General features: G+C 57.9%; 1 protein-coding gene across 2 annotated transcripts in view; it reads right to left on the minus strand.

Moving 5' to 3' along the window:
- Positions 1 to 246: 246 nt before the first annotated feature.
- Positions 247 to 23682, minus strand: part of ZNF362 (zinc finger protein 362) — a 31009-nt gene continuing 7573 nt past the window's right edge. The window contains exons 2-9 of one of the 2 annotated variants that reach the window (XM_031962376.1): positions 18780 to 18850; positions 10350 to 10413; positions 9690 to 9936; positions 9285 to 9606; positions 5791 to 6015; positions 2994 to 3072; positions 2463 to 2621; positions 247 to 2131 (exon numbers count right to left, since the gene is read on the minus strand). In XM_031962376.1, the coding sequence (XP_031818236.1) occupies positions 2015 to 2131; positions 2463 to 2621; positions 2994 to 3072; positions 5791 to 6015; positions 9285 to 9606; positions 9690 to 9936; positions 10350 to 10413; positions 18780 to 18817 (1251 nt within the window). In that variant the 5' untranslated portion in view covers positions 18818 to 18850 and the 3' untranslated portion in view covers positions 247 to 2014. The remainder of the gene's footprint in view (positions 2132 to 2462; positions 2622 to 2993; positions 3073 to 5790; positions 6016 to 9284; positions 9607 to 9689; positions 9937 to 10349; positions 10414 to 18779; positions 18851 to 23682) is intronic. The other variant, XM_031962374.1, reaches the window with a different exon arrangement.

Here is a 23682-nt window from a genome sequence, read left to right on the forward strand (position 1 = left end):
TCAGAGCGTATTTACAGGGTATTAACATGCTGACAAAAAGGCTACAATACTGAGTATCATACAACATCAAAGAGCCAGAAACAAGGGAAAAGAACCCAGTGAAAAATACGTGGAACCAAAAGGGCATCAAACAGCTGGTCAAACAATGACATTGTTAAGGCTTAAAAAGTGTATAAAAATAACACAGTTAATATTCAGAACGGAACTTAAAAGATACAGAAGATATAGATGAGTTTTTTGTCTAGGTTTTTTTTTTTTTTTCCTTTCTGGTGAGGGGGTTGTTGGGGCTCCTCCGGGCTCTGTACATGGATCCTATATACATGGGGAGACACGAATGGCTTTCAGATCAGGGTGGGGGTGCTGGGGCTGGCCACCGGCCTCTGACCGGCTGCTTTCCTCAGTGCCCCTCCACCCCTGAGGGACCCTGCAGGGATGGAGGCTGGGGGATGGGGTGAAGGGGCTCTCTGGCCTGGGCCTTTGCACAGGGTGATAAGTGCCATCGTTATCAGGTTGGGTATGAGGAGGTGACCTAGAATTCTTCTCTCGCTCGCCTTAGGCTGTGTTGGGGCAGGTACCAAGTGTCCAAGGCCCCAGAGCCACCCAAACTCCCCCTCCCCCCAGAGCCAATCCTTCCCTCCCCCAGTTCCCAACAGTCTGAGGCCCCTCTCAGCTGTCCTGCCAAAGCCTCCTGGGTCTGAGGGGCTTGAGGGGTCCCGAGGCCTGAATTTCTTCAGGGCCTGTGGGGGGACCCGGAAGCTAGGGGAAAAGCCCACTCCCCATTTTGCAGCATGGCCATTGGCCACGTGATCGGTGAGCTTTCGGGGACCTGACTTGGCCTGGCTGTCTACGCCTACCTTGACCTCACCCCAGCGTGGAAGACACAAAATCCTCTCCCAGGTAGGGTTCCGCTCCCCAGCCTGGGGTGGGGGATGGACACGGCCTTGGGGAAGGTGGGCTCGGTGGGTCCCCAACCTGGGAGAGGAAATGTGAGTGGGGCATTCCTAGACGACTGCCCGGGAGATCAGGGAGGGTCCGGGGCTTGGCCACCCGGGTCGGCTCTGCCCGTCCCCCGCTCCCTCCCCGGCCAGGTCCCAGAGCAGACAGGAGTGTCAGGAGAGGTAGAGGAATAGTCTCATCCTAGCCAGCACCGGAGGTAGACGGGGCACTCACAACTCGAGTCACAGGGCCCAAGGGGGCGGGAACCCGGGGAGCACCATTGTCAGAGCAAGGAGAGGCCGGGAGGGGGCAGGGTCACTTCCACCTCACAAGCTTCCCCACCGAGGGGGGCTCCCGGCCTCCCTTCTGCCCTTCCCCTCAGGGCGGGGGACGGCTGGTCTTAGAGCTGGGGCCGGCGCCTCTCTCAGTCTCCGCCGCTTGCTCCCTGTGGAAGCCGCTCTGGGGGGAGCCACGGAGGCCTGGGGGCCGGCCCGGCCCGGCCCGGGGAGAGGTCAGTCTGGGGTCGGCGCCTCCCCCGGCTTCTCCCCCGGCGCCTCTTCCCCAGGCCCGGGCCTGAGGCCGCGTCCGGCGGTGCCCCGGTTTCCCAGGGGCCTCGGGGCCGGCTGGCGCCCTTTCTGCCCGGGCCCCACCCTGCGGCTCTCCGTGTCCGTCCGTCCAATTCTCCTTTCGATGTTTCCATTTTAGCAGCACCAACTTCTTGGCCAATAAATATTTTCTGTTGTTATTTTTTAAAAGGAAGTAGAAAGAAAAGAAAACAAACGAAAAAACCAACCCGATAGGGGAGGGGGCGAACTAAAGACAACCCAACAGAGAGAGGTTCAAAGTGCTCTGAAATCGTCTTTGGATGTCACCGAACTGTCCCGAGGCCCCGGCGGCCGCGCCCCGGGAGCGCTGCCAGGCCTCCGGCGGGGAACTGGACTGAGGAGAGCGGGGACTCCCGGGGGTCGGGGCGGCGGACGGCGGCCCTCGGGCGGGGAGGGGCCGGAGCGGGGCTGGCGGGGAGGCTCCGCTCGGTTCCGTGCCCCGGAGGGGGGGGCACGCGGAGCGGGGCCGGGCTTCAGATGAGCGAGATCCGCACGGGGATGCCGGGAGACTCCGTCCTTTGGGGTGAATGGTGGGTGACCAGATGCTCCACCACAGTGTGTTTGGACATGTGCTTCATCAAGTATGTCTCCTGCAGGGAGGGAGGGAGGGGCGGGCGGGGGGGGGGGGGGGGCGGCAGGGGGCATCCTCCCTTCCCTAGGGCCGGCCCGGGCGCGCGGGGCTCCACCCCGTGGCCATCTCGGAGAACTGCGCCTGCCCGGCACCCAGGCCCGCGGCAAGTCGCCGGAGGCTGAGGAGGCGCTCCCCGGGCTGTGCCCGCCACCCGTTGGGTCTGTGTTTCCCTGGGCAGAGCCCCGCCTGCCCCGCTCCCCGCCCCGGAGCCTGCTCGCCTCGTGCCCGCCCCCTCCCGCTGGGGGCAGTTCTGGGGGCGCACCTCGCGCCCAGCCCCCGCCCCCGCTCACCGAGGTGTAGGCGCGCCCACACATGCTGCAGCAGTAGGCCTTGGCGTGTTTGATGGCGTGGGCGGAGAGGTGGATCTGCAGGGAGGCGGAGTCCGTGTAGGCCCGGTAACAGTTCGGACACTTGTACGGTTTGTCTTTATTGTGCTGTCGCTGGTGAGACTGGGGCGTGGCGGGGAGAGGGTGGGGTGACAAAAGGCTCTCCCGGCCCTCGGACCCCTCCCGGCCCTCAGATCCCTCCGGCCCCTCGGACCCCTCCGGCCCCTCCTGGCCCTCAGATCCCTCCGGCCCCTCGGACCCCTCCGGCCCCTCCTGGCCCTCAGATCCCTCCGGCCCCTCGGACCCCTCCCGGCCCTTGGACCCCTCCCATCCCTCCCGGCCCTCGGACCCCTCCAGGCCCTCGGACCCCTCCCGGCCCCTTTCCGGCCCCTTCCTGGCCCTCGGATCTCTCCCAAGTCTTGCCGGCCCCCAGGGGCCACAGCCGCCAGTGCCCTCCGCCTCCCTCCCCCGATGGCGGGCTGGGGGACCACTGACCTGGAGGTTGGAGAGCTGGGTAAAAGCCTTTTCACAGCCGGGATGTGGGCACTTGTAGGGTCTGTCTCCAGTGTGAATTCTGCAAAGGCCCCAGGGCACAGCGTGAGGCCGGGCACCAGAGGGCCGGCAGCTCCCAGCAAGGCTCTGCAGCCCGGGATGGGGGGCCCGGAGACACCCCCAGTCTCCAAGCCACCACCCCGGGAGAAAGACCTCGCCCACCAAAGCCCCAAGCCAGGCCAGGGCCCAGAGAGCCCGAAGCTGCAGAACTTCCTGGGAAGTGAGCATCAGGCCCGTGCTGGGCTACTCCCAGCCTTCCCTGGGCTCCTGGGCCCGGGCCAGCACCCACGGGCGCCCACACCCAGCCACCCACTCCCGGTCCCAGACACTGACTCATACACGATTCAGCCACAGACACTCACGGACACTCACACAGCCACAGAATAGTCACAGAGACACACGTACTCAGCCACAGACGGACACGGACTGGGACATACTCAGTCCCAGACAGGCACCACCCACCAGGCCCTCATCATCTATAGCAATCTTCTGATCTGTCTCCCTGCCTCCCCAACCTCTTTAGGGCCTGCTAAAGCCCACCTCTCATCATGTCCTTCCCTTGCCCCAAACTGCCCACAGCTCCCCACACCCTAGAGGATGAAGCCCTAACTCCTCATCCTGCCTTGGGGGGTCCACACCGTTGCCCCCCAAAAACTTTCTGCCCCAGGGGGCCGGCTCCCCCTTCCAGACACTGCCTTACCATTCAGCCTCTCTCTGCTCACCCCCTCTCTTGCCTGGAATGGCTTCTCTCTCCTACCCAAAGCCTCCCTATTCTTCAAGGTTAAACTCAATTCACTGCTCTTCCAGGAGCCTTCCTTCCTGATGGCGCTCCCTGGCCCTGACCTCCACTTTCCGACTGCTGGCTGCTGTCCCCAGCCGGACGGAGCTCCGGAGGGGCAGCAGCTGTGCCCCCTCCCCCAAGAACGCCCCCCAAAGCCAAGTGCCTTAAAGTGGGCAGGATGCTGGAGCAGAAGCCCCAGGCCCCGGGAGCTATGGAGATGGGAGAGCCCTCCTGACAAAACTACCGGCTTCCTCATCACCCAGGGTGAAAGCAGCTCATCCTCCAGGCTCTGTGCTGCCTGTAAGTGGGATGAGGGAGCGCACCATCCGCCATGTCGTCCTCCAGCTCACTGACTTGGTTAAATCCTGCTGCGCAGACAGCTCCGGCCCCGCGGCCACCCTTTCCCAGCCCCCACAAATCCTCCGGATGGAGAGTGCAGGCCGCGCAGTGGACACTCCTCAGTCACCAGGGAGTTCTCTAGTTGGAGTAACTTAATTAGGAAAGGGATAGCTGGCCCAAGAGGCCAGAGACCCAGGAGCTACTGCTGCTGCTGAGCTTGCACAGATCCCTTCTGCTCTCCGAGCCTCAGTTTCCCTTCCTGCCCCCTGACAGGGCTGGACTAGGGGCAGGGGCCACGGCCAGGCCTTTGGGAGCTCCAGAGGAGTGTGAGCTGGCCAGGAGACCTCAGGCAGCATGAGCCCGTGGCCCTGCCCTGGGGCACCAGCTACAAGGGGGCTACTCCAGCTCCTGCCACGGGGGCTGGGCCTGAAAGCCAGGAAGAGCCAAGTTCAAATCCAGCCTCAGAGACTTACTTGTAGTTTGACTGTGGCCTCTGCCTCTGTTTCCCTATCTGTGAAGTAGGGTTACAAGAGCATACACCTCCCGGGGTTGTTCAAATGAGATATTTGTAGAGTGCTTAGCAGAGTTCTTCCACATTGCGAGCACAATATAAGTGTTAGCTCTCATTACTCCCTCACTCCCCCTGCCCAAGCAGCGGGCCTGGCTGAGCCCTGCGCTGGCTTCTGGGACGTGAGGACCCCTAGGGCAGGCGCTGCCGGGCCAGGGGCTCTCCCGTTACCAGCGCAGCTCCCCACCCTGTGCCTGGCAGCCCTAGAGAGCCGCCTCTGCTGGGGAGTCCAGTCTAAGCAAACCTCCCCGGCCTCTGTTTTCTCATCTCAAGAATGGAGCTAAGGGCCATGGGCCACCGCCTCAAGGGGCAGATGTGGGGCTCAGACCAGGCAGCCCCGTCAGCTCCCAGGAGCAGGAGGCAGGGGGGAGTCCCCCGCACTGGGGAATCCGACTTTCCACACTCAGACCGGGGCTCCAGGGAATCCCTCCCTGAGGCTCTGGGAGACCAAAGAGCCTCAGGTTCCTTCACAAGCCTTGGACCTGTGATCCAGGGGGCCACCAAAGCTGCCATGGGCTGCTCCCTCGAGCCACACGTGCGAGCCCTCTTTCCCTGGGTCCCTTGGTCTCCCTCCTGCCTGTCTGTCCTCACTGCGCCAGAGAAATGACAGGCGCAGTCTCCCCCTTGCCCCCAGCCAGTCTCAGTTCCTGCCAGGCAGGCCCTGCAGCTCAGGGAAGGAGCCTGTGTGTCATCTGCGGGGTGAAGGCCACCATCTCTTCAGGCTTCCGCCCCAGGCCCCGCCGGTGGCCAGGGACCAGCTCTGTGACACCCCTGAGGAATGACCAAAGGTCTGGCCCGAGGGCTCCCTGGGGTGGGATTAGGGATTGTTCCTGGGGCCAGAGGCCCCCATCTTAGAGCCGGAGAAGTCCAGCCCTCCTCGTTATCCCAGAGACTGTCCAGGATGTAGACACCAGGCCATGGTTTCAGCCTGCCCTCAGGGCTGGAGCCTGGCCGGGTCAGGCCTGGCTGAGTGCCAGACCCCCCTTGGCCGCCTCCCACCCCCAGAGGCCCCTCCTCTTCCAGGGGAGCCCCTCCTTGGCGCTGCCTCTCACCTGGTGTGCTGCTGGAGGTGGGAGAGCTGGCGGAAGGATTTCTCACAGTAGGAGCAGTGATAGGGCTTGACACCCAGGTGGATGCGCAGGTGTTGGGCCAGGTAGGAGGCGTTGGCAAAGGACTTGGAGCAGTGCGGGCACTTGTGCGGCTTGGCCTCTGTGTGCGACTTGGAGTGGATCTGCATCTCGGACTTGGTGAAGAAGGTCAAGGGGCAGACCTTACACCTGGGGAGCACAGGAAGCAGCCTCATGCCCGGGGGGCCCCCCAGTGGTCCTCCCCTCCCCCCTGGCCCCCCACCTCCATCTCTGGGCATTTCCTCTGGCTGCCCCAGAGGCCGCAGGCTCTCCCCTCATCCCCCTGGGGCTTCCTCTCCAGCTGCACCCGGCTTGTCCCCACATAGGGTCCCTGATGAGGGAGACCCAGGGAGCAGGGCTGGTCCCTGCCTTTCTTTGTATCTCTGATGCTCCACATAGTGCCTGGTATGTAGTTGGTGCTTGATAAATGCTTACCGACTGCCTGAGAGAAGATAGGGCCCATGTTTGGGGGGAAGGTGGGAGGAGGAGGTCTCACACAGAGTCACACCTGAGAATCCTCTAGGAGGAGCCCAGCACCAGGGTTCTCTGGGTCAGGTGCCACCTCACACCTGAGAAGGCCACAGGCCTCAAACCTGGAGGCCCAGAAGCTTCAAATAAGGAGGGACTGGCTTCCCACTGTGGGGAGGGCCGCGGGCACCCAGCCTCCCTCCTCCACAAGGACACCCTCCTACCTCTCTGGACTGATCCAAGCCAGACTAAATCTCAGGGCTGCAAGGGGCCTCAGAAGCCTCCCCGCCTTCATTGCCCTGACAAGGAAAACTCCCGAATCGGCTCGATGACTGCCAGGGAGGAGGGTCATTCCCAGCTTTTCAGGTTGGCTCTGGTTATTTAACGATTTAACTCACCAAGCACTCGTTAAGTTAAACTCTTCTAGCCAGGTGTCTTCAGAGAGCTTTCAGAGGTTGAGCCCTAAAACTTGCTTCTCCACAAGCTCTGTTCCTCACCACCCCCTGTGCCCCTGAACGCCAGGCACTCCCCATATACCCTGCCACAGAGACCTGAGGCCAGTGAGAGTCTTTTCTTGCCCAGAATAAGTCCCTCATTTCCTTCTCACTCATTGTCCGGATACACTCCGGCTTGTGGGTTTTCCCAGGGTTTTCCCTGAAGGGGTCTGGCTGGGGCCAGTCTGGGGAGGCCATCACTTCCCTCCTTTGGCATTATTTGGCTCCCAGGTCCCACCACTCTTCTACCACTATAATGGAGCCAGGACCTGTCCTGAAGGGACTACTTCCCTCCTAAGCTCCTCTTTTGCCTGGGCCAGGAGCTGGCAGGCCCCCAGATCACTCCCCTTAGGAATCAGTGTGGTCAGAGTATCCCCTCCACTCACACGCCTGCCCCTTCCATCCTCCTAGCTGGCATCCAGAGGGTACCAGAACCCAGCTCAGGCTCCTCTCCTGCCACTGTCACTGACCCTCCTTTTGGAGCCCTGGGACTCCTTTCCACTAATATTGTTCACATCCTCCAGGACCTGAACCCAGCCTGAGCCTCCCACCCCATTCTAGGTTCACCTGCCTCCTGTCCAGCCCTGACCCCATCATGTGTCATGTCCCATCCTGAGCTGCTCCTGGACAGCCAGACCATCGCTGAAAAATGTGAAGCCATGAGCCTTTCCTGATGTGCAGCTATACTATCAAAGAGTCAGGACTTAGAGCCAGGAGAGGGCTCAAGGGCCGGCTAGCCCCCCCCATTTTACAGCCCCCCAACTGGCATCTAAGGGAGACTTTGAACCCAGGTCTGACTCCAGAACTAATGATCTTTGCACTCCTTCATGTGGATACTTCCCAGCAGCCTGCTTCCTTCCAGGCTCCTTCTCTCCCCTCTCTAGGCAGTTTTTCACTCCACCCTGACCTCTCTCTTAAGCCAAGCCTTCAGTGGCTTCTGAGGGCCCCCTCAGGTCTCGACTTCCCCTGGCCTTGGCCCAGCACACTCAGGAAGTCTCGAATTGGGCTTATTTCTCTTCCAAAGCCTGACAGCTAGTTCTGCTGGGGTGCCCCCATGTTCAACCCAGGGCACCCCTCCCTAGCAGCTCTCTCACCCTACAACTCCTGAAGGAGTGCTCTAAACATATCTCCCTGCCTCCATTCCCCAAGTCTTCCCACGCTGCTAGGATAGGCAGGTATAGTATACTGTAACACCTAGGATAGGTGGTATAGTAGATCCAGTGCTAGTTCTGGAGTCAGGAATTCAAATCCTGCCTCAGACACTTGATGGCTGCTCTATCTGCTTCAGTTTTCTCATATAAAATAGATCTAACAGTAGCATCTATATCCTAGGGCTGCAGTGAGGATGAGATGTAAAGTATATGCTACCAGAAATCAATCTGATCATGTCACTCATTTGCTGAAGAATCTTCGATGGCTCCCTATTGCCCAGGCAGAGGTACAACTTGGAATCAGAGGCCCTGAATCCAGATGCTAACTTGGTCACTGATGACTTCAGAGTTTCTGGGCAAGGGCTTCACCCCTGTTTCCTCGGGGTGTATCTCATGCTCAGCCCTGGCTCTGGGAGCCTAGAAGCCACTGCTTGCCTCTCTCAGGTAGGTCATCCTCTCCATGCACTCAGAGATCGCTGATTCTCCACTGCCCCCGAAGCACTTCCCCCCCCCCCCCCCCCCCCCCCCCCCCCCCCGTCCCGCTGTGTCCTCATATTGGCTCCTTCCCGTGCCAGAAAATGCCCCCACCCTCCTCAACTCTGCCTGTATCGGTCCAACTCCAGTGGCTTTTCCTGACCCTCCTCTCCCCCTCTCCAGAGGAGCCATTAGCTGATATCAATGGATAATTAGATGCAGATAAATAACTCCAGGCTCTCCTGGGTGGGACAGAGCTTCCCCAGGACCTCGCCCTTGGAAGGTGGGATACAACAGACCTCTCTGGGGGCACAGAACTTGTCCTCAGGAGGACCCCCCCCCTCCGCCAAGGGGACAGAGGACTCCTGTAGGAGTAGGCTCAATTCAGGCAACACAAAGCCTTACATCTGGGGGAAGGACAAAGGCCTCCCACAGTTTGGGAAAGGGGGAAGATCTTTGTTCTAAGGTCATTCCACAGTGAAGTGACCTCAAGTCTGGGGACATGGTGGGGACTGCCCATCTGCAGAGTTCTCTTGGGATGACTGGAGGAAGCCTAAGTCACTTTCTTCCTAGAACCCCAGGAGCCAGGATTCAGCTGGCCAGCTCAATTCCAGACTCCCTGCTCCCATCTGCCCGAGTGGCCTGGCTGGACAAGGCCCCAGTGACAGCTTCCTACCCTGGGGAGGGACAAGCACCATGCTCAACCCATTCCCAGAAATGGGAGGCGGGCAGGGCCAGTGGCCCAGAGTGACCAGGACTGGGGCTCCACACCCCAGGGCCAGGGCAGGGGGCAGCCACCGGGCAAGGCGCAAGCATGCAGCTCAGTTCCCACCTGTACGTCTTCCCCTCTTTGGCAGTCTCTCCTGAGGCCAGGATGGGGTACGGCACCACGAGGACAGGGGGTCCAGAGGGATTTTCTGCCTTGATCTTCTTGCGGCCCCGCTCTGTTTTGGGGGCTCCCAGCAGGCTGTGGCCCTGAATTGTCTTGATGGAGTCCAGGATGGGGGGGCTGGTAATCCCTGAGATGAGGGTAGGGGAGGAGGCTATGAGGCGGCTCTGGCTGGTGGAGGTGGGTGTTGAGGGGGTGCTGGTCCCTGTGCCGGCACTGGACTCGGAGGTGCTGACTGTGGGGGCCCTGGAGGACAGCCCCAGACCTGAGAGGAGAGAGAGAGAGGAGCAGCTCAGACCTCAGCTATCCGGATTCCAGAACTCGGCCCCTCCCGAGCATCTTCTTTACCTGTGACAGTACTGGTGGCGGGCCGGGCATGCAGGGCCACATCGGGCTGGGGCACAGCCTGCGGGTGCAGCCCTGGCACCTGCTGCAGTTTCGGCAATGACATGATGGACTGGCTGCTTTCAGCTGGGGATGGAGGGACCAACAGGGGCTGCTGGGAGGAGACTGAGGTGGGTGGCAGGTGTGGGGGCCGAATCTTCTCTGCCATCAGTTGTTCCTTGATCTTGTTGATCAATACCAAATTGTCCAGCTGAAAAGAGGACACAGGACCAAAGAGCTGAGAGGGATTGCTCCGAAGCCCAGCCCTAACTGGCTACTGCCTCTGTTTCCTCCTTTCCCAGTCCCAGGCCTGACCTTAAGCCCTCACCAACCCACCTGGCAGAACCACCAAGGATTGTCCCAAATCCCTTCTCGTCCCCCATCTTCTCAATGGCCCCTGATGGAGAACCCTCCCCTGCTCTGCCAGTCCCTGCTCCTTCAGTCCAGCAGCAAGGTGGCTACACATCCTCACTGAGGCCAGGGTTGGGCTTCTGTTTGCTCTGTCTTACAGCCTAGGCCCACAGCCCTGGCCACAAAGTAAGCCCCTCCTGTCCAGTTAAGTGCAAAGCTGCCTTGGGTGGAGGTGAGGGTGGGCATCAGAGGAGGAGAAAAGCTCTTTCTTACCTGGCTGGGCATGGTGGGAGGAGGGGGCCAGAAGTAGGGGTTGTTAAAACGAGGTTCGGCCATCCTGCAGGGAGAGAGTGACTGTCAAGGGAAAAAGACCCTCCCACTGGTCCAGGGCCCCACTGAAACACTGACCCCCTACTCCGGTCCCTGGGGGAAGCCTGGCACACAGGACAATGGCTCTCCAACTGCCTCCATAGGGAGGGAGCTTGTCTCAGGGGGTCTACTGCCAGAACAGGAGCCAGGGGCATGGTGGGACAGCTCGAGGGGCATTTTTCAATCTCAGTGTGAGCCTTCACCGTAGGACAGATGCCCAGGTACTCCTGACCTCGTCTCTGCTCCCCACAGGCTGCCAAAGGGAGGCTTGCACAAGAACGCCCACTGTGCCATCTCCACGCTAGAGTCCTGGCATTCTGAGGTACCCAGCCTCTCCCCCTCCCCAGCTAATCCTCCAGGCCAAGGTCACTGTCGGCCAGCTGTCCCCAGGGAAACTCCGGGCCCCTGCCGTCTCCTGCCTGGAGAACAGGAACGTCCCCTGACAGGCAGGAGACCCCCTCTTCACATGTGGGACAGAACTGCCAAGTGCCACAAATGACCCTGTCACGCACTGTTTGCAAAGTCACCCCTCAGGGCTCATCCCTCATCTGTCTCCAGGTAAGATCTAGGTAAGATTGTCCCTCTCTCTACCCCCCAAAAACCTCACAGGAGCCAGGCCTGGGCTTGGCCTTAGGCCTGTAATGGTCAGCAGTTGCCTCCTCAGAGGTCAGGCCCTTTGGCCTCTGCCCTCAGGAACCCGACCGACGGGATGGCCAAGTTCAAGCATGAATCCTCTGCGAGGCCCCCAGCCTGAGCACCCACGTGCCTCCCCCTGCCACGGCTGCTCGGCCCCGGGGGCAGGCGGGAAGCGCCTCAGTCGGGCTTTGGAGAGCGGCCCCCGAGGGCCGCTGACCCCCCAGACTGTGTAACCTTGCGGGGCAGGTTCCCTCCATGGGCCTCAGCTCTGTATCCTGGACTAAGCCCCTCTCAAGGATGCTGTGGAGGCCCCCTGGAATAATGAATGGGAAAGGGAGTTATCGGGGCCCTGCTGCCCCCATGGAGCTTCTGGTGCCGGGCAGAGGGGACACCCACCCACAGCCCGAGGCAAGATGTGACTGAGCAACCGCGGACCTGGACGGGGCCTAGAGCACAGGACACCGGAACCTGCAAGGGCCAGAGAGTGCTGGGACACGCGAGAGTCCAAATGGGCCCCAGAGCCCAGAACCCGGGGCAGAGGAGGTCAGAGCAAAGGTGTCGGAGCACGGAACGTTCGGAGCTTCCATGGGTCGGGAGCACGCAGTGTTAGAACTACGGGGGTCTTCCTTAGAGATCTCCTGGTCTGACCCTCTCAATGGACAGAGGAAGTGACTGAGGCTCCGGGAAGCCTGTGGGCTTCTCCCAAGGAAGCAGCGGGCTCGGAGTCCAGGGCAGCCCCACCCAAGGCCGCCGCACCCCCTGCTCAGGGCTGGCTCTGGCCCAAGGCTGTCTCAAGGGGCTCTCCAGGAGGCTTTTTAAAATAAAAGCCGGACTGAAAGGTAAGCGGGGATGGCAGAGCTCGCCAAGTCCCTTCTGCGGCACCCCGGCTGCGTGGGCAGGGTGAGGATGCCAGGGAGCAGCCAGCAGGCCCGGAGATGAGCTGCAGATACAGGACACAAGGCAGGGTGCCCCAGGGAGGAGCCCTGGCCGGGAGGAGCCCCGGCGGGGAGGAGTCCCGGCTGGGAGGAGCCCTGAGACCAGGCCCAACAGGCAAGGTGCCCTGGGGAAGGAGCCCGAGACCAGGCTCAGCTCTCCAGATACCTCTTGTGACCTTAGGAATGACCTGGAGAGGGACAGTGGAGGCCCAATCACCTACCATCACAGCAAGGCCAGGATTGGAACGCAGGCCTTAGAACTTCCCACGAGTCCCTGCCCCTCTCTGGGCCTCAGTTTCCCCAGCTGTTAAGTGGGGATAGGAATCGCACTTGTTTCGCTTGTCTGTGCAGTGTCACAGGTGAGAGAGAACAATCGGGCAGGTAGGCAGCTGGAAGGAGGAAGGCCAGCTTGCCAGGCTCCCCACTGGGCCTCCCACTCCAGGACTCTCCTCAGGGAACCAGGCAGAGGCTCCATGGGGGCAGGACCCCCTTCCCAGTGAGGAAGCCCTGATGTGTCTAAGCCTGAGCCTGGCAGGAATCGGGCACACGCTGGGTGCTGGGCGCCTGGGACCCAGAAGTAGGAATTAGAATGGAAGAAATGGTGGGGGTCGGAGGAGCACCAGGGCTCTAAGCTGGGGGGGGGGGGGAGAACCCTGGTAGGCCGTGAGAAAGCCCGTCTTTCATCACCGAGTCCATGTGCCAGACAGAAAATGGAGGTGGGCGGAGGCTGGCCCAGAGCCTCGGTCCCGGCAGAGACCGTAGGTCACCCAGGAAAACCAGGGGCAGCCCCACTTCTCTGCCCCCCAGGGAAGCTGGAAGGGCTCTCCCCGACCTCCCACTTCAGCCAGTCATGTCACTGCCCACACGCCGCAGGTGGTGGCCACCGTACAGAGCCCTTGGGAAGCAGCAGAGGTCCCGTCTCTTCCTCTAGATCCTTCCCGAGCACCCAGAACGGTTCCTGGCACACAGTAGGCGCAGAATAAATTCTCACAGAATAAATCAAGGAATGTGTATTCAGCACCTCCCATGTGCCAGGCTACACCTGACCACGGGCTCCACACAGCGAGAGAGGGCCCCGGCCTCGAGGAGTGACACTGAGGCAGACTTCCTGGAGGGGCAGGACTCACAAGATGGGAGGGACACTGGTGCCCCCCCACGCTCCATGTGGAGGCAGGGCCCCCTGGGGAGGCTCAGGGCCCCCTCTGGAAGGCTCACTGCCCTTTGGGGGTCTCAGGGTCCCAGGGAAGCCTCTCCAGAGCCCTGCCTGTAGCCCACGCCCAATCTGTCCTGCCCACACTTGCAGTATAGTTATCTGCATGGTCTCGCTTTCTGCCAGACTGGAAGCACCTCGAGGGCAGGGGGTCTTCTGCCTTTCTTTGCACTGCCTGAGTTTAGCACAGTGCTGGGCATACAGTGGGCGCTTAAGACATGTTTCTTGACCCGACTTCCCCGCTTCTGGGAAAGGGGAGAACAAAGCCCAAATACCCCTGCTCACAGCCCGCCTTTGGGGAGTTGCAGAACTGGAGGGAGCCGGCTGGCTGGGCTCGGGCAGGGCCCCCCGGAACCCCCCAAGGCTCGATGCCCCTTCCCACCCTGAGTCCTGGAGTGCCAGAGCTGGAGGAGCCAACATTGGCTCCAGACTCCAGGCTGCTGCGGACTACCCAGGGACCTGGGGTAAGACTTGAGGCCCCAGTCTGGGTGGCTAGATGGTCTCTTTCAGCCCTAGACCAGGAATCTAACAAACCAGCAAATAAGACAAAACCCCCCAAACCCGGAGGCCCAGAGAAGTCAAACATCGTGTCTGGGGCACAGAGCCAGTAAAATTTGAACCCAAGTCTCGAGGGGTCAGTGTTCTTCCACTTCCACCCTTCTCTGTCTCCCCAGTAGTCCCACAGGCCCCTGGTCATCCCTCTCCTTTGGGCTATTCCCTGAGAGTCCCCACTTCTGCCGCAGGCAGCCCAGGATTGCCCTCCTATCCATCACCTGCGGGAATCTAGGTCTCAGTCTCCTCTGCTAGAAAACGGAGGGGGTCAAACGAGGGGGTCTCTGAGGCCCCCCGCTAAGTGGGCGAGACCATCTCCAACCAGATGTGGGCTTTGGCCTTGTAGGACTCAGAAGGCCAGTGTGGGGGGCAAGGGGATAAGTCGGGGGAGGAGCCAGCTCCAGCCACTGGGGCTCCAGGAAGGCTTCCTGGGCAGTGGGGGCTCTGGGCTGGGAGACGGCTCAGGCTCCTCCTGGGGCTTATTCCTGCCTCCGCACCTTCACAGCCTGGCTTTTCTGGCCGCCTTCACATCCCACCACGAGACCCCCACATGAGACAGGCTGCCCACTGGGTGGGGAACCCTTCCTCCTAGGAGGGGCTGCTCGGCGGGTTGGGAATAGCAGGATGGTTCTATAGAGCCCAGATCATAGGCTTGGAAGTCATCTTATAATGAGCAAAGGGAACCCCTTCAATGACGTGCCCAAGGTCACCAGGAGGGTCTGTGGCAGAGAAGAGCCTGCCCTCTCCAGAAGTCCGTGCATCCTTTTTGGGCCAGTTGGTCAGGGTAACTGGGCACATGGCTGACAGAGGGAGACAGACCTTTACAAGATCCTTCTTCCCTGCCCCCACCTCCTTCCTGCTCTTGCTAACAGCACCTCAAATTGCATCGGAACAGCAGGCAAGGAGGAAGAAGGTCCTGGCATCCCAAGGTGGGGCCAGAGAAGTCCAAGGTCCAAATAAAAGAGAAATTCGGCTTTCTAGGCCCTGGCTCTCCTCTCCAGAATTCAGCAGGAAGTAGTGCTACAAAACCCATGCCTTTAAGGCCCGGACTTCCCTTTTCTCAGGGGGAACCCGCAGGCACTGACCACATTGGGGCTAAATCCTCCTTTCACACAGTCCAGCTGTACTGGCTAGATGGTTCCTAACTCAGAGGAGAGACAAAAGGTTCAGAGGGGGAAGGAAGCTGCCGCTACAGACCCACTGACAGTAAGGGAGGAGAGAGAAAAACGATTAAAATCAGGCACGAGCACAGCAGTCACTATGGGCACCACACAGTTGTAGAGCCCACTGCCATAACTGGTGTGTCTAACAAAGATTATGAGCTACTGAGGAGCAGTTCCACTCCACTCAGTACCCTTTCATCCTTTTTGGAAAGACTTTTACCCCAAACAGAAAAAGTTTGTGCTCCTGTAACCATGAAAGTTAGAATCATGAAACTATAGCATGTCAGAACTGCTGGAGAAGGGACCTGAAAACACAGAATGTCAAAGCTCCTGAAGAAGGGTCTTAGAACCTGGAATTTTAGAGCTGGGAGGGCCCTTAGAACCCGGGATGTCAGGGCTGGGAGGGCCCTTAGAACCCAGGAGGTCAGAGCTGGGAGGGCCCTTAGAACCTGGGATGTCAGGGTTGGGAGGGCCCTTAGAACTCAGGATTTGGAGCAAGAAGGGAGTTCAGAATTGGAAGAGACCTTAGGAGTAATCTAGCCCGACTTCCTCACTTTACAAACTCCGCAGAAGGGCCGAAGCTCCCCAAACACCCCTTTACTCCCTATTGTCTCCCTTGAAGCACCGGGCTTCAGGGATCTCTGCCTATACTTCCTACAAGCCTCGCCAGTAGCTGACAGAGCCCCAGTAGCAGAGTCAGGGCCTTCAGTTTAGTCCCTATTCCCTCCCTGTGGGGCCTTGGCTATGTCCTGTGCCTTCTGTGAGCCTTGGTTTCCCTCTCTGTAAAGGGAAGGGCATGGTCTAGACGCCAACTTCTTAAACTGTGGCCTTGTAACTGCCTGTGGAGGGTCACAAAATGTGTGAAAGTCTGACTGTACATCTGTTTTATCCATGCCTATATAACTGGGTCCCATAAGAATTCTGTGGGTGAAAAGGGGTCACACCATGTGGGGAGGCCAGAGGGGTGACTGACAGCAGGCTGGCCCCAAACCCAGGGCCCTGAGAGCAGGCCCCTCTCTGACCCATCCTGCGACCTTCTGGGGCTACGACCCACATTAAACTTACACAGGGAAGGTGCCAAGGGCGCTGGCTGGGCCACCAGGCCCGGTCCCTCAGGACCCTCCTCTCCCCTGAGCCCACGGCCATCTCTGACCCCTGAACCTGACCACCTGCTTTCCAAGTGACTGTATCTGCTTCCCTCTCCCCGGGCCTGTCCCAGAGCTCACAGCAGCGTAGGGCTGATGCCGCAGGCGCCCGGCACCAAGGCGGGAGGACAGAGATCCAAGCGCCGGGTGGAGCACGAGAGAGCCAGCGGAGAGATGCCGTGCTGGGTGACCGAGGGCCCAGAGGGAGCCCCGTGGGGGCAGGGCCAGCTTCGCTTTTTCTCCGATCTCCAGCATCTAGCCAGCGGGGCTTGCATGTTAATAATGTTCACAGACTGAGAGGCCTTGGGAGGGAGGGTCCTGGGCACAGCTCGGGACAGACTTGTGTTGACTGATGGCGGCGTCCTGATGGGCGCCCAGGCCCAGCTTTGGGGAATCCGGAGTTGAATCCTGGTTCTGCCATGGGCACATGCAGCAGAGACCCAGCCCAGGTGCCAGGAAGTTCTGTGTGCAAAGGACCCCTGCCTCACAAAGCAGGGACAACCTGCCCTGGTGCAGGAAGATCCCCCTCAGGAACTCCTCCTAACGCTGAAGTCCCAGGCGCCTTTTCTATCTGGCCCTCATTCCCCCTCTGACAGCGGACTTCACCCCTTCCAGGCCCTGGCCACGTATTAATTCAACAAACAGCCATTCAGCAAGGTCAGAGCCCAGGCCCTGTCTTTGTTCTGGGGCTGGGGCAGCAGATGACACAGACACAGGTAAATATAATACAAAGTCAGATGGAATGGGAGCAGAAGAAGGACACAGTAAGCGCCTAATCAAAGCCTCCGTGGTCGCTAGGGAGGACGTGCTGGGAGAGCCTTTTCTGCTGGGGGGGCCAGGAAAAGCTTCATGGAAGTGAGGACGCCCGAGCTGGGCAAGATGAGGATGGAGCGCGCTGCAAGGTGGATTACTAGAGGCAGTGTTATCCCTGTTTTACAGATAACTGAGTCTGGGGATATCAAGAGTGACAAAGAGTGACAGGGTGTGAGCCTAGCTCTCTACTGGCCTGTCACAGAAGATGCAGAGGTCCACAAGGGGATGAAGGAAACTTTCAATGACAGGCTGAGGGGTGTGTGCCGTATCCTCGAGGCAGGTGGGATCCATGGAAGGCGTTTGAGCAAGGGAGGGAGGGGCTCAGATCTGTGCATCAGGGAACAGTTTAAGGCAGCTGTGTGGAGGATGCATGGGGGGAGGGGGCAGAGGGCCTGTGTGGAGCTACTGCAAGGGGGCAGGGGAGAAACCATGAGAGAGCCCCAAGGGAGAAGCTGCCCCGGGGCAGAGAAAGGGAGGCTGCCCAGCGTGGAAAGCCCCACGGGCAGGACATCCACAAGCTGTGGAAGGGGCAGCCTGGGAAGAGCTGAGGGCCTAAGAACATCTGGGGAGGGACTGCTCCATGGGGTCCAGCCCCCTCATGGGGCCTGGCAAGGCTGCAGCTCCCACAGAGCTGTTATATGAGGCAAGACTGGAAGCCAGGGCTTCTTGCCTCCAAATACAGCCTTAGCCACTAGGACGAGCTGCCTTCCTAACGTATGGGGGGGGGGGGCGTCATCCACTGAAACGGGGCGCGGACAGGCAGGGCGATGCATTATGTTTGGATGACTGGGAACCGGGATCGCCCAGAGACCAGGCTGAGCTGTGGCCATGGGGCGCAATCACTCAGAGCAAGCCCCCGGGGCAAGGATGGGAAACCGAGGCTCGCGGCGGCCAGCGGGGTGACTAGGGCCTCGTCTGCAGAGACGGGAGCATCCGGTCAGGGAGAAGAGCGAGGGGGCAGAGGAAGGGGAGATGAGAGAGGAGGAGGAAGACCTCGTGTGGATGGAAAACAAGGAGCAGGCGGGCCCGGCCACCGGACGGTGAGAAGATCCTACTCTAGGGATCTACTAGGATCTACTGGGCTGTGGAGACGGCGGGAGGCTTTGCACAGGACCCCGGAGGACAGGGACAGATGATGGTGCAAAGCGGGGAGAGACGGAATAAAGCTGCGCCCCAAAGGAGGGTCTGAGAGACGGGGCTGGGGACGGGCCGGGGGGCGGGAGCGCCCGCTCATGCAGAATACTGCACATGGCTAATTACTGCAGCAGAGCTAACGAGCTGTGTGGTGCGTGCGTGCGCACCGCGGGCACGCGCGCTCCTGCCTTCGCGCTGAGCCCCTCGCAGGCGGCTGCGAGGGGCAGGGAGGATGTACCCCCTCCGCGGGGAGCGGAGGGGGCTGCCGCCGCCCCAGGCCGGCCGTCCCCCCGCCGGAGAGGCGCCCGTCCCCAGGGCCAGGCGGCTTCCAACTTGCAGCTCCCCGGGCCAACAAGAAAGGGGAAGATGGCTGCGAAGGGGGCCGGGGACGGAGCAGGGGAGGAGCGAGTCGGGGGCGGTCCCCAGGCCCAAGCTCGGGCGCTTCGGCCCCGGTGGGCAGGGCCGAAGCTTTCGGAATCTCCGGGCCGCCTGCAGCTAGCCCGCCGGGACCGCCCGGGGCCGCTTTTCTGGGCTCCTGCTCAGGGCCCGGCACCGGCTGCCTTCCTGGGAAATGGGCACATGGCTATTCCCAAAGCATACACGCAAACACCAGGCAAGTATACACAGGGATGCACACGGACACGAACATGCACACGTAGGAGCAGGCCCACATGCAAAAAAGACGCACGGATACACAAACACACAGAGACACACACTAAGATGCATGCATACAAACACAGACATACCGTGTGTGTGACAGACCCTTTTGCACAGATCTGACCATGTCACTCCTCTGTTCAAACTGGCTCCCTATGACCTACAGAATAAAGTACAAACCCCTTAGCTCGGCATTCAAGGCCCTCCGCAGTCTGGTGAAATCCTACCTTTCAGTCTTTTCTCAATAGCCCAGCTAGGCTGGACGTCCTACCACCCCCAGGCAGTGCCGGTATGGCCCCCGCCTCCGAGTCCTTGCTCCAGCCGGTCCCTGTGCCAAGGTCCTCCCCGTGGTCCTCCCCCCGGCCGCCGGGAGCCTTCCCCCTGTCCGAGGGCCAGCTCAGGGGCAGTCTCCCTGCTAGCCACCCACTCCTCCACCAGAAGCCAGAAATAACCTCTCCCCCCCATAAATATGGAAGACTGGACGACGCCACAGATAGAAATAAGTGGTCAGATTCGGGAAAGATAATTCGCTGGGTTTGGGAGATGGCTCTGAGGCATCCAGGGGGAGATGGCCAGGAGGAGGTGGGGGGTGAGGCTGTGAGACTGGTCAGAGTTGGGCACCCTATGGATCAGTGATGATGAAAACTGGCAGTGAAGGGAATCATCCCCGGGAAATTATCAAAGGAAGAACCGCTGCGCTCTGGGTCCAGGCGCCCCGAGGAGCCTGGGGGGGTGTGAGGGAAGCAGGGCCCCGAGGAGTGTGGGAGCTTGGGAGCAAGGGGAGAAAAGCTGCCCAGCAAGAAGAGGCAGTCACCAGGAGCCAACAACTGGGGAGCATCAACGAGCAAAGGATGTGGGCTTGGGCCACTGGGAGCCCTGGAGAAGAGGTGAGGGGGTCAGTGGCTCCCCTTAAAAGGGCAGGAGGAAGGAGGGGCGTCAGGTGCAAGCAACTTTCTAAAGACTGTCCTAAGAGGGGAGACTCTGGATGGCAGCTACAAGGGCTGGAGCCAAGAACGCCTCTTCTGCCAAGGAGGGAACTTCTGGACCCTCAGCACCCAGAGCCCTAAAGGCTGACTGACAAATGCCAACTCTGGGGACAGATAAGGCAAGGGAGAAGTTGAAGACTTACTAGAGAAAGGTCCCTATAAAGGAGCTCCAGGGGTGGGACTGGTTGAGCCTTCTGTGAGGAGGAAGAAGAGAAACGGGAAGATGGAGAAGGGGAGAGGGCCTCTGGCTTCTCTGAGAAGTCACCTCTGGGTGAGAGGGCCAGGGGAGCTGGTCCTGAAGACCCCAAGGAGGTGCCCCATAGGTTCACAGTGAGGGACCTCCTCGGGCATCAGCTGCCCCAACAAGTCTTCCGCCTCAGTCTGTGTCTTGGGCTGACCTGGCTAAGCAGGCCAGAAGCTGTCTGAGGGCAACATGTGCCGTGGTTCTGGCAGCAGTGGGGGCCCATGCAGACTGACTGTTCGTGGGTCAGTGCTTCAAAAGGTTGGCTGCCTTCATAGAGGAACCTGTCCTAGAGGGGGAACGCTCAGCTGGGAGACAGAAGCGATGGAACCCAATTCTGACATTTTTACCAGCACTGTGTATCTGGGGACTCCAAGCCTCAGGTCCCTCACCTATAAAATGGAAATGATAATAGGACTTACCTCACAAGGAGGTACATGTACTGCACACCTTAAAATACTAATTTTCCATCATAATTAATAATTAGTATTAATTAATAATAATTACTATAATTACATCAAAGGGAATGTTCTGTTCCCTGACCTCCCTGAGAGATGGAAGGATAGCAGGGTCAATAGCAACCCCACTGGAACTGCTGGGCTCCATCTGAGATCAGGGCACAGGCTGTAGGCTAAGGGCCACTCATGGAGTTGGGAAGGGTGCCCTTCCCTGCCCCTAAGTCCAGGACAGTCCCAGCATCTCACAATGGAAACCCAGGTCTCCCCCATCCCCTCCTGCCCTATGAGAGGTTCGAGACCCAGTGACAAGCCCATTCGAGCAGCCCTGCCACATCCCAGCGACTCTGACCTTGGCCCTCTGAGCCACAGGAACCCTGAGGCCCTACAAGAAGAAGGCTGAGGAAGGGCAGGGGAGCCACACTGGGGGAGAGGGGACGATGATCACTTCTATACAGCTGCAAGGTGGGGGTATTTTTACTACACAAAACCAACATTGTGACCACATAATTCCACTTCCCATCTGTATAAGGCTTTTACCATTTTTAAAGGGCATTACTGAAATAACCTTCACTGTGGGGCAGGAAGGGCTGGCATTTGGGCAAAAAAACCCACTTTAAAGATGAGAAAACTGAGGCTACGGGAGATTACCCTCATTTTCCTGTCTATATCTTGTTTGCACAGAGTTGTGCTGCCTCCCCACTAAGAACGTGAACTTCTTGAAGGGGGGGGGGGGGGAACTGGGTTTTTAGTTTTCTATGTCTGCCCAGTGCTCAGCTAGGTGATTACCAATGGACTGACTGATGTCTTGGAAGGAGCTTTAGCCTCTCAGTGTCAGCAGACAGTCGAGTTCAGATGTGGCCTGGGAGCCAGGACCAGGGCTCAACCTTTGACCTCTGTGAATCTCACTTTCTCCATCCATAAATCAGGGGCAGAGAGACTGGAGTGTTTAACTGGGATCAGAAGATCAGATGAGGAGATAATGTATGTAAAGTATTTCACAGGCCATAAGGTGTCCCATAAATGCCAGCTATTATTCTTCATTACTGTCATTTTTGACAGCATTGAGGGAGCAGAGTGGAGAGAGCATCAGGAGGACCTGATTTCAAATCCCAACTCCGACACTTACTCACGTGGCTGTGTGACTCTGGGCAAGTCATATAACCTCTTTCAACCTCAGTAAAAGGAAGCACCTAAATCCCAGAATTGTAATGAGATCACAAGTGCTTTCCAAATCTGAAAGCTCTATGCTATTCTTTATTTATGGAACTCAGTCCTACTAGAATTCTTATGTGTTTAATGTTAGGTAAGGATAAAGCAACTACCTGAATGAAATGATGATCATTATTTGCCTCATTCTGCATGGAGTCCTGGGATGAGTTACTACCCTGCTATTTATTAAGTCTTTTATATTTAATGTTCCACAGACTGCCTCACATGTGATTATTATGGTGGTGATTATCATTTTTCAGTAGCAAGACCCAGGTCTGCTGCTATTGAGATGGCAACATCATGCTGTATTTTATGGATTCCATCCTGAGTGCAGGGCAAGGAGTCACAGCACTGTGATTACCATTGCCCTGCCATTCCCACCCACACTATGGGACTCAATGAATTGCCATCTCAAGCTGTGTCACAGAAAGCCACCTTCACACACCCTTAATTCCTCAGCTGGAAGTTCTCCGTGATTCTATCTATCTATCTATTATCTATCTATCTATCTATCTATATATCATGGGCTTAACTTATGCTAAGTGCAAAAGGATGTCTGTTCTCACAGGGCTTACAGTCCAGTAAGCAATTTACAAACATAAATACGCAGGAAACCTAGGAGGTTGTATGACCCTGCCATTTTCATTTCGACTAAATTCATTCAACAAGCATTTATAAGGTGTCTACTATGTCATGGGCACAGTACTAGGGATGGAAAATGGGAAAAACTCCTGTTCTCAAGGAGCTTCCATTCAATAATGGGGGAGAATTAGAGGTGGATCAGTAGCCACAGAGACAAAGGACTCTGTTAAAGGAGATTGATTTATGTCCTAGACTCTAGGAGAATGGAAATTAAAGAGGTGAGAAGAAAGAAATAGTGGTTTGATCCCACGGGCTTAGATTTTCAAAGGAAAATCAACTCCAGGGGCAGAAGGCTTCCCAGATCAAAATTCTAGCAAAGAGCAACAAATGAGAGCATGGAAGGAAACCTGAAGCTACCCAAATGGCTGGTCCTTCAGGGAACACTTTGACCAGCTCTGATTTTGAATGGATGAATCTTGAAAATAGAAACAAGGTCAAAGAACATAGAAGATAGAGCATGGACCCACCAGAATGACATCTGGAAGTCCAAAAGCCTGAGAGGCTGAGGCAGTAAAGAATTGTAAAGAGAGTAGATGCCCTTAGACAAATTATGATACACGAAGGTAACAATATTACTGTGTCACAAGAAACAATGAATATGAAGAATTCGGAGAAGCCTGGGAAAACTTAAGTGAACTGATGCAGGTGAAGTAAGGACCAAAAAAAAAAAAAAATCAAATCCACAATGACTATAGCAATATAAATGAAAAGCATGGGGATCACAAAAGGGAACTGAATGCTACATAATTGTAGTGACCAAGCTGAGCCTAGGCGAAGAGAGGATAAAAGGCATTTCCTGCCTACTTTGGAAAGCTGAAGGATGATGGTGGATGTGAAACATCATATTTCTCTAGAATCTCTTGATATAGTATTTGTTTGGCTGAATTGCTCTTGCCCGTTCTTTGCTCCCTCTTTGTTTATTTTTTGGTTCTTGAGGGGGAAAGGGAAGGGATATATTTAGAAATTATGATGATGTAAAAAAAATCTTTGTTTTATATGTAGAGGCAAGAAAAACAAGGAAGGCTGAAGGCCCCCGCTTGAGGAAAATGGAGGAAAAGATACACAGATCTGGGGGGAAGCAAGGTAACTCAATTCCTCTTTTGCTTCAGTTTCTAACACTGCTATATGGCAGTTCAAAGTATTACCGTGGGAGCACTCTTTGGGACAAAAAAAAACCTGAAATAAAGTGGGTGGTCGTCAAAGGATCTCTTGATGTGGAGGCAGAGGGTCTGAGTTCAAAATCCCATCTCTGCCACTTACTTGAGACTTTTAGCAAGTCATTTCACATATTATCTAGTAGAAGAAGGACTGCATTTCAGTTCTAAAACTGTATCATCTGAATATCCAACAACTGGGGAAGGGATGAACACACTGAATTTTGGGGAAAACTGGACTTGTTCTGATCAGCCAAGGGTTTGTAACTTCATGTTTTAAGAGTTGCCTGTAGTCCTGAGAC

Source organism: Sarcophilus harrisii, chromosome 3, assembly GCF_902635505.1.
Source record: "Sarcophilus harrisii chromosome 3, mSarHar1.11, whole genome shotgun sequence".
Taxonomy (NCBI): domain Eukaryota; kingdom Metazoa; phylum Chordata; class Mammalia; order Dasyuromorphia; family Dasyuridae; genus Sarcophilus; species Sarcophilus harrisii.